The 22228-nt window shown below is 38.1% G+C and overlaps 1 protein-coding gene across 4 annotated transcripts in view; it reads left to right on the top strand.

Annotated features, from left to right (window-relative positions):
* The window catches only part of LOC129718839 (facilitated trehalose transporter Tret1), a 43008-nt gene that overhangs the window by 14350 nt on the left and 6430 nt on the right, over positions 1 to 22228 (top strand). For 3 of the 4 annotated variants that reach the window (XM_055669957.1, XM_055669958.1, XM_055669956.1), the window contains exons 2-3: positions 12576 to 12691; positions 12750 to 12896. In XM_055669957.1, the coding sequence (XP_055525932.1) occupies positions 12589 to 12691; positions 12750 to 12896 (250 nt within the window). In that variant the 5' untranslated portion in view covers positions 12576 to 12588. Of the gene's footprint in view, positions 1 to 11157; positions 11181 to 12575; positions 12692 to 12749; positions 12897 to 22228 lie in introns of those variants that run through there. The other variant, XM_055669959.1, reaches the window with a different exon arrangement.

The following is a 22228-nucleotide window of genomic DNA, read 5'->3' as shown; positions in this document are numbered from 1 at the left end:
ATCCAAACTTATTTTTTGTAAAAGTAGATTTACTTGAATGCTTAAATCCAATAAAGGTATATTCACTCTTTGGGTTCAAAAATAATGATGTTGTAATTAAAGTATAATGAAATGAAATATGAAATTTGACGTAATGTTAGTGCTTAAGAAATAGCGAAATAAAAGAAATTACTCTTAATTTCGAACAATTTATTCACGAGCGATATCGGGAACGTTCAGATAGTACGATACCACATTTAAATCATGTTGAGGCCATTTATATTGATCAAAGCAGGTATAGTGCTGAATAGTCTTTGAATTTCTGTTCTTTCCAATACTTTTGAACAGCATATCAAATTGTTATAAAGTTTGTTATTTGTAAGTTTGAGAGATGACTCGTTTGTAGGACACTAGTTATGTTCAAAAAAGTCGTGTAATACTTGAGATAATAGACTTTCGTTGTTTTACAAATTAAAATATGACGGTTGCTTAAGTTTGATTACAATCAAATGAAAAGGGAACGTATAGGGCAGACAAACTTTGAAATCACGTGTTCAATCATAATTCATCAGTTAACCCTTAACTAGCCCGTTCATCTGATATCAATATTGTTCAAATCGGTTGTGTAGTTTCTAAGATAATGAAGTTTCGTGATTTTCACATTTCGATACATTACAGACGAAATTACAGTCCGATTACAGCAAAATTCAATAGGGTGTTATGAGGCAGCTAGACCTTTCATTTGATACTAATTCTATGGAAATCGGGTCAACCATTTCTGAGAAAATCGAGTGAGATTGGGAGAGCGTTACGACATTCGGCCTTTCTGAGCACTTTTTTACCTTTATTTTTTGCAGTGATTGCTATACCTTTCTAGGAGAAAGGCAAAAAGTGAAATGATAGAAATGACTTTTAATTTCAACTTCAATCCCGAGCAAGGCCGCAAACATTGAAATAGTACAATATTAAATATAAATGATGTTGAGGCCACATATTTTGATCGTAGCTATAGTTTTTAACAGTCTGCGGGTTACGTTTCTTTCTATAACTTTCAAACCACATGTTTAAACATTATGTAATTCATTGTTTAAGGGTTTAAAAGCCCATTAATTTACCTAAAGCAACCTAAATGGACCCTTCATTTGACACCAAGGTAGAAAGAATCGATCAGACCATTTCTGAGAAAAGTGAGTGCGAATAAAAGGTGCACATACACACGTACACACTCACACACAAACATATACACCCATACATGCATATATGCAGAGAATGCTCGATTCGTCGAACTGAGTTGAGTAGTATATGACATTTTTATAAACAACTGACAAAGTTACAATCCGATTGCAATGAAATTCAATAGCATCTTATGGGGCAACTAGACCTTTCATTTGACACTAATTTTGTGAAAATCGGTTCAGCCATCTCTGAGAAAAATGAGTGAGTTTAAACAACCTCAGGATAACTTTTCTTAACATAACTTTTGAACCATATGTTCAATCATAACGAAATTTAAAAGTTGAGGGTTCTGGCGACAGCCCGATCATTTGAAATCTGTTTTATTGAAATCGGTCATGTGGTTTCTGAGATATTGATGTTTCGTGATTTTTACATTTTGATACATAACCTGTAAACTAAAAATCCGATTGCAATGAAATTCAATAGCCACCTATGGCGCAACTAGACCTTTCATTTGCAATTAATTTTATGAAAATCGGTCCAGCCATCTCTGAGAAAAGTGAGTGAGAAAAAAAAGTTGCACATACACACACACACACACATACATACATACATACAGAAAATGCTTCAAAAAAATCAAATTCATTTTCGCTTCACAATCAAATATTACCCAAAATATTGCTAAATAGCAGCGAAAATAATTTTAGTCTGGTTTTCACTCGAGTTACTCTTCTGTAGAACGGTTGAAAAAGTTATATTTTTTTCATTTTTCCAGTTAAAGTTTAGAGAAATTTTTCTTCGCTTCTGTCGACCAGTGCAGTGCTATCAATTACCAATTGTCAATTGGAAACGACCGTGCTTACTCTACTGATTCTGATGATGTTAACGGACAATCTGCTGTTGCTATGCCAAGACGTGTCAAAATCGGCTAAAACATGAATTTGTATTAAACTGCTAAATGCTGTTATTCCCTTCCAGCTGTTCTTGAGATACGATGGTGGCCTAACAAGCCAGTCGTCACAGGTTCGAATCCCGGTTCTGGTGAGAATATTAGTGTCAGTAGGATCGTAGCGCTAGACCCGCAATCGTCCTGTACACTAAACCAGTTGGCTGCGAGATCTATGTAAAATAAACAGAAGGTCGAGTTCCGATACGGAATGTAGCACCAAGGCTTTGCTTTGCTTTAAATGCTGTTATTATTTCATTTGAAAATATAATAAATTACAATTACTGGTTACAAGATGATTTTACTGCAACGTGGAGGGAGGGTGTTGACTTGCAAATTTTCCGCCCGGGTGTTACCCAGCCGTTTTGCTACTGATTGTCATGAATATCTCAGAAATTTTGGATGAAGAAAAAAAATCTCAGCAATTGCAATCAAATCCTCCATTCACTCTCCCAGTTCGATAATTTTTTAAGTACCAAGTCAATTTATTTCAGAACCAAACATTAGAGACGAAAATCGACTTTCCGAAGTTAAAAAATTTGCATGAATGTGTCGAAATATATTTTTTATGCTAAATGTCTTGCATTAAAATAATATAATTATTAAAATGTCTATGAGTTTTTTTTAATTTTTTTGAAAAAAATCGAATTTCTGGGAACTTTTTAGCTGAGGCCAATGGAATGTCTGAAAAAAATACAGTCCTTCGAGTTTCGTTTAGCGGTAGAGCTAAAAGTTTCGTGTTCTCACCTTTGGATGCAACATTTCAGCTCAATTGGATTTTTTCACGCTCGTAGTGATCAAAGGTTTATTTTTTTGACCGATGAAAAAATTCGAAGCTCAATTCGTTCCTATACATTTTAATGGTATGTAATCGATCGGCTGCTTCATGAAGAGTTGTTTGTATGCGCAAGTTTATGCAAGTGTTAGCTTTGCAATTTCCCTATTCAATGTTTCACAGGGTTAGGGTCCTTAAAAAACATGAGAAAATCTGGAAGGTGTTCATTAGTTAAGGAAAAAAATTTTTTTTCTCATGAAACAATAGGGAACCTATACATTAGAGAAATGACAAGACACTCACCGTTAAGGCAACTGTCAACATCAAAACGGGCGAGTTGTATCATTTTGCATTGCCGTTATCCGTTTTGATGTTGACAGTTGCCTTAACGGTGAGTGTCTTGTCATTTCTCTAATGTATAGGTTCCCTATGAAACAATAAGTAACTCATCGGAAAACAGTATTAAACTACGCTTTAGCGGATATTTTTTTATATATTATTGGCAAAGGATATTGGCAAAGCAAAAACAGCTTTTTCCTTTGTGTTGGATTCGATTCTCTTAGCTTTAAGTTGGAAATGCTCTATAGTGTCTTTTATCTCTGTTTTTTTATACTGAGATGCCTCCTGAATTGTTGAATTGTCATCACCGCTCTTAGCTTTATCGAATTATCAACGTTTTTCATATTTTAGCGTAATGTTCTGTTATGCAAATATTTATTCTAATTACTAGAAAAATTCCACATGATTTTTGGAAAAAAATGTTCCATTTCGAACGATTTATGCAAGACAATAAAAAAAACCTCCGGTCACTTTTTTTCAAGTTTTTAAGTCACTTTTTGGTCACTTTTCCAAGCTTTGAAGTCACTTTTTGGTCACTTTTTTCGAAATTTCGGTCACTAAAGTCACTTTTTCTTACCAGTTTGACCACTTTCAGCCCTGCATTCTCATTTAGATACGGTAGCTTGGTCGTTCAAGGTTATGTGACAATCGCATTTGAACGCTGAATCGTTTAGAATGACTGTCAATAATATACCCGAAATATTTAAATAGCATCCCCCTTGCCGAGAAATACATAAAATGAGCCTTGATAAAGAATGGGTTACATTTTTTCTTATCAAAACGCTGCTTGTTGGTTTTCCAATTTCAAATGTCGTAGAACAGAAGAATGAACGAGAGATAATGTGTCTCATTTGGCTCGGTTTGAACTGTTACATACATCAACCGATGCAAGAAAGATTCCGATAACGAAAAGTATTGAGTTTCAGCTGTACAATTAAATTCCAGTTTGCTACCATGGACTCTCAAAAAGTAGTATGTTACACAGTTTGGGCTGTTGGTATTATGTGAACATTTGCTCGCCTGTGTACTCAAGTACCGACTGAAAATGTGTTGTTCAAAAATGAATGGGTAGTATTTTTCGCGATGATGTATGTGTTTTTCGAATTAGCGGTAATGGATTGATCAATTAAGGACATTTGAAAAATAATAATCTATTGGTTAAAGATTGATGATTATAGTAGGTACTTCCATTTTTTTATGGAGTGCCTTTTCGATTTTATCACGGTTAAAATTTGGTGAAACCGTGAATTTGGCGAAATGATAAAAACCTTTTTTTTGTGGATTCAATTGAAATTTATGATATTTTGAGTACATGATGCACTTTCATAATTCAATGGAATATAATTTCAAGGTACAAACGAATAAACAAAAAAAGTTAGTTTAAAATTTTTTTCTCCATAGCATTGCCGCGAACTTTCTCAAGGAATTTATGCATGCAATGTCAATTTGATTTGTTCTGTCAAATCTTTAGCATAGTTAAGAAAGTCTCATATTTGTTTATGTGAAACTGTGGAACCACTAGATTTTATGATTTTTAAATCGACAATCTATGAACGACAAACTTTTAACAATTTTTTTTTCCAACTGCTCGAATATACGTTATTTTTGCTCTAAAATCAATGAAATACGCTTTTTACGATATTACGATATCATTTTACGATGTTAAGGAAATGTTGCCAAACCTTTCAACACAGATTTCGTAGCATGCATTCCAACTCTAATAGTTTAGTATCGAAACTTTTAGCAGTCAACTGTTAGTTCTCTCAGATTCTAACAAATTTCGCTAACAAAGTCTTGAAGTTAATCTGGACGCATGGAACAACCTGTAATTTGGGACAGGAGTGTCACAAAAAACTCATAAGCATTTTTATTTCAAGTTTAAAGGTATTACATGATTGCATCTCTCCGGTTCTGGCCAAACCGCGACTTTGTTTCCTGATAAAACTTGTTATATCCTACACAGTTGTAGATGCGACTGAATAAGCATGTTTTGTCCACTTTGAATACATTTCTTTAACACTGTTAACAGTCCTTCAGTTTCGTTGAAGTCGTTGTTTGACAATTATCAAAAATTCTTCAATGGGTCGAAATTCCGGTAGTTTGAAGGATTTATCTCTTTTGGCACAAAATCGACGTTATCACTAAGGCGCCATTTTAGAGTAGTGACAGTCTAAATCAGTTAAAAACATGAGGTTACCTTTATACTAACAAATGAATGGCATAATATGTTTCCTGAAGCATTCTTTCATGTTCACTAGAGATGGTCGGGTTTGAAGTTTTTCAAACCCATACCCGACCCGAACCCGATTTTTTTTCGGTTGAAACCCGAACCCGAAACTTTTCTTTTCGCTCAAAGCCGAAAATTTTCTTTCTGTGAAACCCGATCCCGACCCAATCCCGAGGTTTTATAGATCTTATGGTCTCGGGTTTCGGGTTTTCAAATCTAAACCCAACCTGAGCCCGACATTTTCAAACCCGTACCCAATCCGAACCCGAACATTTTTTTTTTCAACCAAACCCGAACCCGACCCGACACTTTCAAAAATTTCTCTAGTATACACTTGATACACTTGATGTCATTGTTGAGCACGTGATCTTCAGTCCACAGTAACGTATTCTTTAAAAATTTATCAGCAAACACGAACTTATACTTGCTAAGCACTCGACCAGGCAGTGGCTTGAAATCTATTTTAACGTAAGTTCCGTCGTGTATCAAAAATTATTCGTTAAATCTCGTCAAAACTAGTACGCTGCTTGGTTACCACATTCTGCGTCAAGTGTCCATTCGAATGTTTACTGGTACTCGCACTGTAAGATTTATAGTTTTCTCGAGCGAGGACATAGTGGGTGGTTTGATAGTATAGCCTTTTCTGGATGTAGATGCCAAATTGGACTTAACGCTTATGATTATGTCCCTCTTCAGCTTTCGGTCTCTAGTTCTAGGCTTTCTTCATAACCATAGTAAAAAGTTGATTTTGAAATTTTTACCACGTTAAGCAACTTTGATCCAGATTTTTCAGGTGTTTGTGCATGATATTTCACGTCGAGTTCCGTTCTGTACTGCTCCTCATCGTGGTGAAATATAATGACGAAACTTGCACTTGTTGTGCTTCATAAACAAGTAAACATAGATATGTCAAATGTTTCCAGTCCCTACAACCAGGCTTGTTATTCTCCTCAATATGTGGAAAGAGCAGAGTTGATGTTCAGCATTCACAGAGCCGGATTTAAGGGGGGGCCCAGGGGGCCCGGGCCCCCACATTTTTGGGGCCCCCACAAAACGAGAAAAAGTTCTTTTCTCTATCAAAAATGAGATTCAATCAAAAGTTCAATTTACAGTAAGAAAATTTGAACAGACCATTTCAATCTGAAACTTTCCTTCAGTGTTATTTTTTCGCGAGCGCCAATATCACAACCACATCCATAAGATTTCACCTTCGATTCTCTTGGAATGACACACATTAACACACCATTTGAATCGAACCAGCGCGCATGGGAAATCAAGCAGGAAAGAAGATAATCCACAAGTTTTTTTAATACATTGCTGTTGATTCCGAAAATAAGTTCACCTATCCGAATCAGGGATACTAGATTTGCGTTGCAAAATGCAGATTTTCAGAGTCCGTGTGCAGATTTTATTGACCTGCAGAAGTGTGTAGGGGTAAACAGGGTAAGACCGCCCTGCGGGGTAAGACCGCCCACTGTAGTTTTACTACCAAGTTATAAAATAATTGAAAAATTTCTTTAACGTGTCTATCACAGTATAATTACATAACATTTTGCACGTTTTTCTGTTTTGATAGTGCGCGAACGGTCGCAGAAATAATCAAAAACAACCTTTCAGCTGGCAACCAGTCAATGCGCTATTGTTTTGCGGCAACGGGACTTAAGGTTTTTCAGTCTAAAAATCTATTGTTTTGTTCGTGAATATACGTTTAATCGCTTGCCTGAATCTATCTTCTTTCGGGAATATCGAAGGCCGTGAGTAATCTTGTAGTTTTGACTACTTTTTCGGTCAAATATGAAAATGTTCCACTGGGGGTAAAGTCGCCCACTATACAAGGGGTAAAACCGCCACGTATCCAACTGCTTGTTGTTTTACTTCACGACCCAAATGCCTCGACACTACAAAGGGAATATTTACAGGATCAGTAAAGCAACTTCAAGCCACGTAAGACATCGATGTTAATCGACCATTTTCGATTTGGTTGAAGCTTTTCTAGTAATATATTTTAACAAGACTTATTTTTGAAAAAAGTAAACCTGTGTGAAAATGGTGTTAATGAACCAGAATCATTTTAGAGCCATGACGGTTTGTTTGATTGGTATGACGTCTCCGGCAGAATTGAAAATAGTAGTTTTTTACTTCCGAAAAAAATACATACTCTAAAAAAATTTAAAGAAAAGATATAAAAATAGAATTAAAAAAATTTTTTTTTTTTCAAATTTATTTGAAAAAATATGTTTTTGCCTGTAAAATCTACAAAAGGTAAGCTAAAATTTTATGGTTGTTGGATCATGGAGTAATAGAAATAATAATAGCTAAATTTTTGTGAAGAATTTTTATTTTTGGACGGTTTGTTTGGTGTATAGAGTCGTTGATAATTTTGTTCTTCAAAAAAAAAAAACATAGAAAATTGAAAATATAAATAAACGAAAGAAAAATTATTAGTATTTTTCTATACATAATAAGTCTTCAAAAGAATCATACAGACAGGTTTAATGAGTTTTAATTTTTAGCTTAAAGATAGGTATATTATGAATTCAATATCTTGAAAACCCCCAATTCTGAAAAATCTATTTATTTTGAAAACCAAAAAAGTTACCTAAACATTGATCTGAACTTGAATAATCAGAAAACAAAATAAGTTGAAACTTAGAAATTTTTTTCTCAGATTTTTCACAGTGTATATTTTATTTAAAAAGAACAAAAAATACCATCCACAACTTTGTCAGAGACACTATACCGATAAAATCAACCGTTTCGGCCCTAAAAATATTGTTTATCCTCAAAAAATGGTGGGCGATCTTACCCCGCTGGTGGGCGGGCTTACCCCGCATGAAAAAGATCTGCACATTTTCAATGAGTTTTTAAAAATTGAAAAAAAACTTTTTAAAAATTGAAAAATAAACAAAAATATTTCAGTTCTTATTTTTTAAATGCGGGTATTGAATAGAAGAACCTCTTAGCGAAGAAAAAATGAAATTGCAGCCGCAACTTTTTTTTCTATAAACAGAATTGCTTAAGGGGGCGGTCTTACCCCGCTTACCCCTAGTTATTTCCTAGGTTCTGTAGATTATTGCCAGCGTAGCCTTATATTTGCGCAGTCTTTCTCAAATTGTGTGCAAATTTTTGCTTGCGGATCGCATTTTTTTCGAATTGCGGTAGGTTTTTATTTTTCAGATATCAAGAAAAAAATTCCGGATTTCGAGCAGTTGCATACATTTATTTATTTGAGCCTAATGATCTCGAACGCAACTGGAGAAAGGTCTTTATCAAAGATGAAACTGATTGAAAATAGGTTGCGACTACGACTATGAAGAGTGAAAGGCTGTCAAACTTAGCATTGTTAAGTTGAGAGTACAATATTCTGAAGGAGCTGAATGTTGATTATTCAATCAATAAGTTCTCTGCAAGAAAAAAACTCGTAAGAAAAAATTCTAGCAAATTTTTGGTAACTTTTCAATGAGAAATAAGTGTTTTTAACTCGTACGATAAAAAAACGGGTTTGTTTTATTCTGGGGCCCCCACTGTAAACTGGGCCCCGGGCCCCCACAATCGTAAATCCGGCTCTGAGCATTCATTTCTCACCCATCGTGAGTCCCGCGTATAGCAATTTTCTGCACCAAATTTCTGCTTTCTGATTTTTGCTGTGTTTTTGCCGCTCGCAAAAAAAACTTACTGCTTACAATACAGCTGAGCGAAACAAGAGTTATGAATCACTCTACGGAGAATACACAGAAGTACACCTCGGTGTTCACTGCTGACATAAATTCGCTAGCATTCGAAGAGCAAACGTGCGTAACGGGATGCTGGATTTATTTTATTAAGTATTGAGATCCAGTTTGTTATCTCTCTGGAGAGATGTTTCAGATTCCACCGTACAGCGGTCAGAGGCCGGAAAACAACCTGGAATTTTCATGTCAATATTTTTGATGTTTTATATTTTTCCTAGGTTTCGTACCAACTTAACAACCTTTTCCAAAAGTTTTATGACAATCGGTGGATATATCGATTTTTGGCAGTGCTCTGAATGTTGCTGTTTCAGGTAATTGCGGTGATTTTTTGTTCAAAAATCACCATTTTAGGTTAAACTTCAAACACCTGTAACTTCCTCGAATCTTATCCAATTTTGGATTCACTAGTTTCGTTTTGAAGGGAAATTTATGTATTTTTCTATGTCATTTTTACACGTTTACCAAAAATACAACCAGTTTTTAAATCAGGTCACAAACGTTTCCTGGGAAAACGTGTACTTCAGAACTCATGTGAACCGTACAGTCTTGTGAAACAGTTCAGAACGATCGGATGGCCAACAACCTATGGGAAATTATCGTAATTTTTGGGGCCCAGGTTGTTTATTATTGCTCCAAGGGCTGAATAATGCTTAATTCCAACATGTTTTTTATGAGTCCCGTTCAAGCAAATCCCAATAATTACTCTTGAGAACTGTTGATCAGTAAAAACCACAAGTTTTTCAAAAAAAAAAAAAAAACTCTTGATAAGACTTGAGATATTCAGAATTGCTTTGATAAAACTACTATATGGCATAAATAAAACCAATTCGCATTTGGATTGTTACTTGGGAATCCATATATGTTTTGATTCTCAAAGTATCACATTCAAAAACAAGTTTCTAAGTTCGAATGCACTTGTAATCGACATGAGCGATTGTATTAAATTTAAATGTTGCGTGAGCAAAAAAAAGAGCGATTGTATAGATAACAGTGGAAATTCTATTCTATTTGTTTAGTTAAAGTAAATAACAAAGGAAACACCCAGATGTCGATATTTGTTCTGAAGAAAACAACAATAAAACACGAGCTGCTTTGCTATGTGCAGTAATTTTAAAATTTCCGAAGTCTCAAGTCTCGATAGCGCACTGGCAGTGCAGTATTAATTAAACGTCTTCCTATTTGAATGTAAATCTATAGTGTAACCCATCGAGCAAGCAGGTTTCCGCAAACTGTTTGCGCCGAGTTGGAACGCTAAAATTAGGTTGTTTGTGGTTTTATGGTCTGGGTGGCGCTAGCCGACAACGTTAGTTTCCAGATGTTAAACGAGAATATCCACAGATGGAAAGGATCATCTTTCAACGAACAGAGCGCACTAAATTCGCTTCATTTTTCCTACAGTTCTAGAAAGTTTTACAATCTGTGGTTGAATAGTTACGTGATACGCTGTGATCAAATCATTTTTCCGGTTTGTTTCATTTTTGTGCCAAATTGATATTTATTGTGAACAAAGCTTGTTAGTTTCGGATTTGCAGCCACTGTAACAAAATCCCTTGATCAATAATATTAGCAAAACAGAAGGTATGAATTCTTGGGTGCCGCACCAACGATCGATGTGTCCTCCAGATGACCTCTACCCTGTGATGAAAATTGGTCGGACGGACGGAAAATTCATAGTACTCTGACGATACGACGGAAAACAGAACGTTCGGTTTCTGTTTATGTGTCACGTTTTTTTTGTTCACGAAGCTCTCGATTAATATTCTCTCTCTCACAGACTTCTCAATTTCCCGTGAGTTCGCTCTGTATGGTTTTCGCTTTGGTGAAGTGTGGTAAGGGAAGTTCGTTTACTGGCTGGGAAAATTACGTCAGACGAAGTTATTTCGTCCGATAAACCGTTTTTGAACGACAAGGAAAGGAAGAAGAATGGTTGGGGCTCTTCGTGTGCAGCCTGATTAGGTGAACGGTTGAAGCACGTGAATTGCAACAGGTTGCATTGAGCGCTCGTGTGTAAGCTGTCGAACGATTATATTTTAGATTAAAAACTAGTTACAGAAGCGTGTGATAAGCCACTATTCTTTCCAGTTTGTATATGTTTTCTGATAAGCTTCTAGAGGCTTACAACTACTTTAAGTTGATAGTTTTTGTGATAATGGGCAGTGAGTGAATTGTTTTGAAACTGTGGCGCCTTTTTGATAATCAAAGCTCTATTCAATGACTGCTAGACACCAAACACTAGTTAGGAACAGTTTGAATTTCCAATTTTTAAACAAATTCTTAATTTGTAAGTACTGACATTGATAACCCAGATTGCTACCGTTGTGGGCAGGTTATCGCCGTGACTGGTAGATTCACTATAGATTATTTCCAGTAAGAGTTGCTGGTTGTTCTCATTAGTTCTCGATTAATTCTGAATAAACTGTTCTGGGGTGGTCATCTGGACATTGACAATTCCAATTGATACGAGGAACATTAAATTGCACTCTTCTATCCTGTTGTATATTGGTATGGTTTATATTGAAAAAACTTTAATAAAATACATAGGTATATGAATTTTAGCGAGATTAACAGCGATTTGAGATTAGTTTGTGAGAATTGCTCAGTAGGTATCAACTAATCGATAGCAATTGTTTAAAATTCAAATCACTCGACTGAGGCTATCAATCGCAAACTTTTAGCAATTCACATGTGCGACTTACGATGCGGTGAAATTTCATAGTGCGAAGTAAATTTACATATTTTGCTTGCTTTGCGTTGTCGGTTTTTATCCATGCTGGCGTTCACTCGTTTGGCAGTTTAGTGTAAACAGACGCTTCGTTGTCGCGGTCGCAAGTCATAAAGACCGTTAACGGTGGGTCACAATCCGGTCAGGAAGCTTGCGGTGCCCGCGTAACGAATTCCCAAATTCAATTTCAATTAAAATTAGCTACTGGGGCATATAAATAGCCAAACTGTTTGCTTTCGACTGGGATATTCTGTTTGGCTTGCATGGCGTGCGCTACTGTGCCAAAAATTTCACACAATCAATGGTAGACGGTAGCCGAAGAACCAACCAGCCAATGTCTGTGTTTTTTTTTATCAAGCGTTAAACACGTGAGAAGTTGTTTCATTGGCATGACGGAAATGTGCAACGCTGTTAGTTTTTTTGTCGTGCGAAGAAATGACGTCTATATTGTTTACGGTGGGTGTGTACCATGCTCTTCTGCAGGCACCACTCCAGGGCGAGGTTGTTTACTGTGACGTTACGTTAATATTTATAAAGAAAAAGAATATACTAATGGAGGCTCAAGGTAACCAAACAAACAACTGGTGCAACTTTGCGCATTTGTTGTACTATAGGCATATCGAATTAATGTGTGAAGCTACAGAGGAGTGGTAATATATGTATTAATTATATTTTTGCAGGCAGCACTGAACGATGAGCAACAATGGCCCAGGGGTTACGAACCCCATGTTGTATGATCCCCCGGAGGGTCAGGCGTCCAATAGTAAGCTGATGCAGTTTGTGGCCGGAGTAGGAGGTAGGTTCTGTGTAACTATCGAATAGAAGAAAAAATACTAGCAAATATTGTTTCACAGTTTCGATAGCGGCCATCAGTGCGGGTACTGCTCTTGGCTGGACCTCTCCAGTTCTACCACAGCTAGCGCTAAGCAATTCGTCGGTAGCGGGCGGCGATGGCAACGACACCTCTGATGATTCGAGTTTTTATCTGACATCGGATCAAGGTAGGCACTCGTAAAAATAATGTTATCTTTGTTCTCTTATCCGTATTATGTGGCAAATCAATCATATCGCTCGAACACCCATAATTGTGGCTATCACCGTGAACGTTGATATTCATTGTGAATATTTGGTTTTCTTTTTACCCCGTGGGAACGAAATCCATTGATAACTGTGCATGCATCTAGTTTGTGATCAGGAGTTATTGCCGACACGAGCGATTATTGCTAAATCTGCGAAATTTGTGATTTTTATTATTTCATAACCAGTCTATTTGGATGATATTTGCAACATTGCAATTTGTTTATTATCAGAAAAAAATCACAGGAGGGTTGTGTGCAAAGCCACGACGGCAAAGTTGAAGTAGAATACTTTTATACAGCTCTACTTACGGCTGTACATTAACCCACGGCCGGGCGAATCGGTTCGCGCCGCTTTTCGCGTTTAGCCTGGCAGAGGTCTAATGCGCACGGCCAACACAATAGAAAGGTGTGTTCACTTTGAAAATTAGACACGGCTTTACTGGAGTAAGTGTTGACAAATGCATCTTCCGCTAATACCGTCGCTATCGTACGAAACCGCGTCGTTTCATGTGGGGAATAATATCAACAACGAAAAATGACGCGCGTCTAAGCACACCCGAACTTTTTCGCCGTGCCGTTTCCATTTACTTCCTTATAACATCGGCCTCAGGGAAGTACCGGCTGCACCTACCGCTGAGGCTGTTACCATACTGCTACTGGTACCCAAAGCTATTTACTCTTAAAATCAAGTGTTTTATTTGTCCTCAAAAGAACAATTGTTCAATTACATATCGGATATAATGCAATCGCATCTCTGTAATATTACCGACAGTGTTTTTTTTTCCTCAAAAGAACAATTGTTCAATTACATATCGGATATAATGCAATCGCATCTCTGTAATATTACCGACAGTAATATTCTTCTGAACAAAATGATCCAAATTTTCCATTAGAGGAAGTGCCGGCTGATGTACGGCAAAAATCTCGCCCGATCGCTCGCGTTGGCGTTCAGCCTGGCAGAGGCCTGAGAAGTGGTCACCAACCACAGGGCAAGTGATTTATTTAATTTGAAGGCAGCCACAGGCACAACCTGCCGCTATCCTCTGTTACTGCTGAGTGCTGATATCTGCTGCTACTGCTGTCAACGTTGTGGACAGTCCATCCAGCTCACCATCCGACTAATGAATGTAGCTAGTTTTCCCAGAAACACTCTTTTATAGCCGAAGGGAGCTACGAAATAGGCCACGCCTATCAATTCAGTTTTTCCATTCCCTAATGTTCTTCAGACGAATTATTCCACAATTCGCATATGATTTTTGTATCCAGCGAATAAACACCGATGGTGCTCTCACACACGCAACGGTTTTAACCCGTATCTTATAGCGATTTGTAATATCAAGCGATTTCGTTTGCTCGCTATTGCGTGTTGCATCATGTTGCAACTTGGCAGCTGGGAGACGACGAAATTCTGTTTATGCTGATTGATTGAATCGACTTCATATTAGCTCTGCATGGTCGAACTAACTGTCTTTGTGAATGTGTTCTAACAGGGCAGTTTGTTATTCAAAGTCGGTTATGCTGATCGCAGCCTTTCCGCTGCCCCTACAGTGGAGGGTTTACTAAATAAAGTAAAAATTAGACAACTACAACAAAATTTGACTGCATCCCGCACAGAATGTCTGCTTGTGTTGATGCCAGAAAATTATTAACCTTCAATTATTTGTTTATTTGCCTTGAAAAAGGCATTTTGCGGTTCAAATTCGGTTGCTGATCGCAACTTTTGAGCTGCTCTAACAGTGGGGGAATTAAGATACACGGACAACATGCACTGTGGAAGCTATTTCACATTCAGTAAGTAAGACGGGTGCGACAGATTTGAATTGCTAGGATCCAACACAAAATGCTTGCTTGCGTTGTCAAAAATTATTAACTTTCAATGACTTGTTTATTTGCCTTGAAAAGGCATTTTGATTTTCAAAATTAAATTTCCTGATGGCAATCTTCATGCTGCCCCAACACGGGGGGAATAATGGCTGTCTGGCGACACACGCTGAGAAAAACCGCGCTGCTCCTGAGACGTGGTGACCAACCACAGGGCTAGTGCTGCTGCTAAGGAAGGACGACTGCTGTTGTCGCTGTCTAAAACTATTATGAGCGGCTCCGGCTGAAACAGGCTCTTATATAGGCCAAATAGCATGTTTTCAATTGCAAGGTATATGATCCTGTCGACCGTGCTTGGGAAGCAAGCATGTAACGACCAATCAGAGGTCGAATTTTTCGTTTTGACAAGGCTTGACTATTTTCAATAGTACAATAGTGTGAATAATAAAATTACAATTATCTTATTTTGGGAAGAATCTTAGAAGATTTTCCAATCTATTGCTGCAAGAACGAAGGAAATCCATCGAATACTAACCGATTTATTAGCATTTGAAATTGGACATACTTTTCACTTTTTCCGGTTTTAGATTTTCATTTCACATCCCTATGTAGCCGAACTCCCTGAGAGAAGTATTCTACTTCAAAACTATTTATAGTACGAAACGGATTGACAGTTTCTCCATTGATTAGACGACTGGATCCAGCGAAATCCAGTTTCAACGAAACTTCGCCGAACCGAGGTCAATCATTCAAAAGCGGCAAGCCGGCAACCAAAATGTCGTTGATCTTCGGCAACCGTCTTGAATATCAGAGCTAATAATTGACTTGTAGTGACTGAGGTTTAATGAATCTCAATTAGACATACACGCGATACCATCTTGCACGGAGGCTGCAGAGGCGATGCTGTTGACTTCGGGCTGTCAGAGTGTGATAAATATCTTTGCTCGCTGCCAGTAGCAGATATACAGGCACACGCAAATTGATAAACAAACTTATAAATACCAGTTGGTTCTAGTTTTGTTTTAATTAGTTGATCGATCGAAGAGGCAAACTAAAACCAAGGAATGGGCGTGAATAAATATTTTTTGGGTCAATCCAGAACTAAATCATTGAACACAGTTGAAAGGCCTTTGGAAATGCCGGTAGCTGAATAATCAGTAGAATAAATAAATATCCACAAATCACTGTGAAAAGCAGAATTTGTATTTAGAGACACCATACATTCAAGTTTTTTAGTTGAAACCATGAACGTGTTTTAATAGAATCAATAAGTAGCGTTTTTTTCATCTCCCAGATGGTCTCGAGGTACGATGCTGGCCTAACAAGCCAGTCGTCGTAGGTTCGAATCTCGTCTCGGGAGAGACTGTTAGTGTCAGTAGGATCGTAGCGCTAGCCCCGCAATTGTCCTGTACACTAAATAGTCGGCTGCGAAGTCTGTGTATAAATAAACAGAAGGTCAAGTTCCGAATCGGAATGTAGCACCAAGGCTTTGCTTTGCTTTTAAGTAGCGTTTGCTCCACAATGCAACCAATTTTGTTCAAATTATTTGACCCAACGTGAATGAGGTAAGAAATTGTTACACCAGCTATGAAGTGGGTAGGCAATATTCATAAGCTGGATAATAATTTGACATATGCTAACTGACAATATTACTTTTCAAATAATTTCAAATAATTAACGTCTAAAAACATGTCGAGTATTACATGCCAGAGCTTCTATACCCTACTACTTATCACGCGCCTCCCTTACTAACATATATCCGCGTTCAAATTTTGAGCTACATCTGACCAAATATTGTTATTTTTATAAACACCAGCCAAGGTGAAAATTTATCTACTGAAGCGAAATTCTGATATTCTGGCAAGGTCGTTTACTGCACAGGAGAACGGTTTACTTGCGAGTTTGAATATTTATTTGCACGATCCATTGCGTTTATTCCGTGAAGAATGACAAGCTAAGGCGCTCAACACCTCGCAGCTGGTGGGCAAATAAATTTATGATCAAGCTGCTGGTTGTTGGCTGAAATAATCAATGGAACTGTAATAAATGCCACCACTGTTATTGGACATTGAAGGTATCCGTTGTATATTGATATCGATTATCGTGTCTAAAATTAATCAAGATGACTATTACCGTTCACTTGAATTGATAAATAGTCAGAGCCATCCCTTACTTACATTTTGGAAGTGTTTGCATGGTTTGCATTCAAAGTAGTGAGTGGAGGCTAAATTTAGATACATCTGCGCTACTGGCGCTAATAGAATGAGAGTAATCCGGTATGCAGCGTCAAACTATAACTGTATCTGGAACGTAACTGTTCATCGATTCATTATATTGAGCGTAGGAGAGTTACGAAGTTGAGCATTTACGTGCTGAAGAGACCACCAGATTTTCTACTGTTCCGATGAAGACCAAAAATATAATTGCTCATATAAGAGGACAGATATATATATATATATATATATATATATATATATATATATATATATATATATATATATATATATATATATATATATATATATATTTATATTATTAGGACAGATTGCAGCGCTATGATGATGGATCGTTAATAACTTGTAATTGGGATACAGGCAAGTCGGTCAGACTTACACGACCGGTATGTTCAACAACTTTATAATTGGCATTTGGCAAACGTCTGAGAAATGTATGGGAACTGATAGAAAGCAATAACATAAATTAAACCTACCCTAATGCTTATATATCATATACTGTCCTTCTAAAGTGAATTCCCGTTTCAACCTGGTTTGTTGGACCTTCTAACATTGATTCTTCGGGTCCTTCAACCTGGTTTTTAATAATTAAACTAAAGTCTTTTTACGCGGATTCCGCAATTTGCGCGGATTTCCCAGAAATGTCGTTTTTACGCGACATGTTTTAATGGTTTTTCATTTTCAAATCATTTATTTCAAGAGTCCGATGAGTTTACCTTATCCAAATATGAAATATCACTGGTCTTAATTTTTTTATATTTTTTCCTGATTGTCGAATCGACTCGCAAGTGGAATTAATACTGCTATTGATTTTTTTTCGAAAGTATTCAGCAGTAATGATTAAATTTTTTTACATGGATTCCGGAATTTTCGCGGTGTTTCTACCCGTTTTTTATGTGCTACGTATCCCCGCGTTAAAAAGATTCTTGTATCTAACTACTTATTTATGTTGGTTGAAGCTTGCGATGTATCGAAGCTTGCTCTCTCGTCAGGCATTCTGGCTACATGTCTAGCCCACTGAAGCCTGTCCCGCTGTATTACCTTCACTATATCAGCATGTTTGTAAATCTGGTACAACTCATGATTCTTGCGTCTGCGTCACACTCCATATTCCAATTTACTGCCAAGTATCGATCGCAGCACTTTACACTCGAAAACCCCGAGCACTCGTTGATCAACTTCCTTCAGCTTCCATGCTTCATGACCGTAAAGAGACACCGGGAGTATCAGCGTCCTATTCAGCGCAAGTTTTGTGCGAGTTTGCAAATTACGGGACTTTAGCTGGTTACGTAGTCCGTAGAAGGCCTTGTTTGCAGCTCGTCGTTTCACCTCACGGCTCATATCGCTGTCACCAGACCCATGTCATGACCGCTGTTTCCTGAAGCCACCGCCGATGATAATGGCGCTAGTGTTGAAAATATGGTCTTAAGCTTCGTTCATTGTGTCGCATGTGTTACTGCACGAATTTTTTGCGTGCTCCTAACTATTTTGAATGTAGGGTTATCTGGAACGTGTTAAAACATGTTTGAACGTGATCAATTATGTTCTGCGCAAATTCCAAAAAACGTTTAAAACGAAACAAACGATCTTCGCTTTTAGAATTTCTTCACACCACTTGCAGCAACAGTTGATCTCGCATGGATGGAGCTTATTCGGCTCTTTAGCAAGCACTGACAGCTTTTTGACGTATAATCGAACCAGAGAAAAACGGCTTCAACCTGAATGTATGGGAATGATGTTCGTGACAGGTATGTGGTTGTCACATGTCACAAGCGTACCAATTTAAACAAATCCATCAACCACTTATAATCGTTCCCCATTTATCTCCCCCTCAGCACCAACACCATGGGAGCTCCCACGCTCCCTACCATGTACTTTGTTTTGGTAGAGTTAATGACAAGTCCCATCCACCCCTTAAAAGGCATGAACAGGCTTCGTTTTGCTCATCTTCATCCTAAAGAGAAAATAGTTTTCTCCCCTCTTAACAACTATGAGCTTAAATTCAGTGTGTATCACACCATATGCTGTAGAGAGAGAGCGCTGAGTAAAAGTTTCTCTTGCGAAAAAACTCGCCTATTTTAACAGAGCAGAAGCCAAGTGAAACTTTTGTGAATAGCTCATCCGCGCACGCAAGATAAGTGAAATAAATTGCTCAACGAACAACTGAGAATTGCGTTACCGTTCTCATCGCTCTGGGGTGCGGCAAAAACAGTATAAAATCGAACGTTCTGTAGAATACGCACTCATGGCGAGTTGTGAATCTTCCTATAACATTGAATTCAAAAACGGTTAGGAAGTGGATTTGATGTAAACCTAAAGGTTTTGTTTATTTGGCCAACTTCTCTTTTAGAAGCTAACGAAAACTGCTCCCTCTTAAACTGAGAGAGAAAACGATTGTTTACCCCCCGTACGCGATGATTAAGAGTGAAAATGAACTCTACGACTGAAATGTGGATAGTTATAGTTACTCACTCTGTGTGAGAGAAAGTCTAGTTCTAGGCGTTTGACAGGTAAAGGAGGAAATTTGAGCAAAAATAAAGAGAACGGCAGAAGCCTGGGCACGAAGGCCTCCTCCACTGCCCTACGGTCGATACCAATGATATCAATGTCGTCCGCATTATCTGTTACGCTGAAATCTACAATACCTTTGCGTGATTTCCTCTTAACAAAAAATAAGTCCCTCTTATCAATAAAACTGGCCAGAAAGACGCACGACGAAACTTCTCCAGAATTATAATTGGTGATATTTGGCAAGAGGAACGAGTATCGGTATAGTAGAACAGTAAGCGCGTAAGGAAAAGTATCTTGTGTGTAGCACTGATGAACAATAATAATAAGCATGCCACTTTTTAATAGCGGTATTGCTATTAACAGAAGTGCGGGATACAGCAGACACCCGGGCATATCCCACAATAGATCTACGATTCTTGTCGTAGTGAGGAAGGTCCATACAGGAAAAAAAGTGTCGTACGCAAAACCAAGAAGCATTTGAGATTTCGTGATGATTATACCGTTCCTTTGCACGTTTGCTCTTCGTACTGCAAAAGCGATGTTGAACAGGCCCTTTTAAGGGCGATATTGAACAGTAGGTTAGAGAGCGCATCCCCCTGCTTCAGTCCATCTATCGTTACGAACGCGGCTGATGTCTCGCAAGCTATCCCCACGCATGATTTCGATCCCTCCTGCGTCATACGAATCAACCAAATTAGTTTGGTCAAAAAAACCGTGTTCCAGCATTATCTGCCACAGCTTGTTTCTTTTCACTGAATCGTATAGCGCCCTAAAATCTACAAACAGATGGTGGGTCTGCAAGTTATACTCCCGGAACATATCGAGGATCTGTCGCAGTTTGAAAATTTGATACGTCGTGGAACGCCCCTGTCGAAAACCAGCCTGGTATTCACCAGCAAAGGATTCCGTTAACGGTCTCAATCTGAAGAACAAGATACGGGAAAGCACTTTATATGCGGAGTTGAGCAACGTAATGCTTCGAGAGTTGCAACAATCCAATCGATGATTCTTCTTATAGATAGGGCATATGAGGCCTTCCAACCAGTCGTTCGACATTTGGAATACTTTTCTCACTGGGATTTCAGAGTTGTTTTTGCTCTGCTCATGTGACTCCTCACCGTTCAATAGTGTTTGAAAATGCTCCTTCCACCTGGCTGCAACCCTCGATTTATCAGTAAGCAGGTTTCCGTCCTTGTCATTGCACATAACCGGCACAGGAAAATTCCGGCTCTATCTACTGTTTTATTCACTGTTCTATAGAAGCTCCGCACGTCGTTTTGAGCATAGCTGATCTCTGCGCTGGCGAACACCTGCTCCTCGTATTCGCGCTTCATCCGAAGGTGGACTCTATTGTCGGCAGCTCCTTCTCCCTGTATCTCTCTCTGCTCTGACGTGTAGCCGCAGTCAGCAAGCAGCTCCTGGCACGGTTCTTCTCATCTGTCGCTCTCTGGCACTCGGCATCAAACCAACGCTGTCTTCCACACGTCGTACCTACATCCTCTCTCGCAGTCGTTTCGATGGCACCGTGGATACTACTCCACAGTCCGTTTATGTCTTCCACTCGTTCCTCCTGCTGTTATGCGATCCGTTGATCCAGCTCTCTGGCGTATTCTGCTGCCACATCAGCTTTCAACTGCTGAATGTTGAAACGCGACGTCCTCTCTGTGCAACATTTCAGCACGTTCGACAACCGTGTGTGGATCTTACAAACGAGAAGATAATGGTCAGAGTCAATGTTTGGTCCCCGAAAAGACCTAACATCAGTTACATCCGAAAAGCGCCTACCGTCAATCAGTACGTGATCGATCTGGGACCTGGCTTCTCCATTTGGATGCCTCCAGGTATGCTTCCGAATATTTAAACTTTGAAAATAGGAGCTACATAAGGCTATTCCTCTGGCCCTGGCAAAGTTTATCAGTACTCTGCCGAGTACATAACGGTTGAACATTTTTTACATTGCATTTTTACAGAGCTTCTTAAAAACAAAAAGCTTTTTTTGCCCATAGAAACATCTATGCAAAGTTTCAAGCAAATAAAAAATGGGCGATTGAAATGCTTGCCCGTTTTTTGTGTGTCGAAAAAACGAAACTTCAAGTAAATTTGAAAAAAAAAACCGGTAAACGTCTAACGTTATGCAAGCAACCGTAGGTTCATCAAATTTGTATGAGCATTTTCATACCTCGCTGCACTTCTCGCTTGCTGCACTGAATCATACACTGCTTTGAAGAAACTACTCCAACAGATGCGAGTCTGTTAGTTGCGTAGTACTTCTGGAAGTCATCTAGGATCTGTGACAGTGTAAATCTTGATATCCACCAAAAAAGATCTTAATCTGAAGAATGGGATATGGTTGAATGGTATTGTAAGTATTGTAATCTAATCGATGGTTCTTTTCAAGTAAAGGCAAACTAGAGCTTCCAGCCAATCTTACAGGGTTTGTTTTCCTGCCCACATTCCGAATATGGTGGGCAGCATAGCTCAAGCGTTATCCTTTCGCTTCGAGAACTTCTGCAGTATTTTCGTTCGTCCCTATCTGATCTGTCATTGATGCTAAAATTTCTGGAACAGCTGAAGATTCCATAACAAAATAATCATTACCGGCATTCGTCATTACATGAGCATAACAAATTTATATGATAATGTGGTATTTTGATTTTTACTGGAATATTCTTTTAATATCGACATATC

This window comes from Wyeomyia smithii, chromosome 1 (genome assembly GCF_029784165.1).
Source record: "Wyeomyia smithii strain HCP4-BCI-WySm-NY-G18 chromosome 1, ASM2978416v1, whole genome shotgun sequence".
Taxonomy (NCBI): domain Eukaryota; kingdom Metazoa; phylum Arthropoda; class Insecta; order Diptera; family Culicidae; genus Wyeomyia; species Wyeomyia smithii.
Note: the sequence above shows the minus strand (reverse complement) of the source record. Positions and strands in the feature narration are given on the sequence as shown.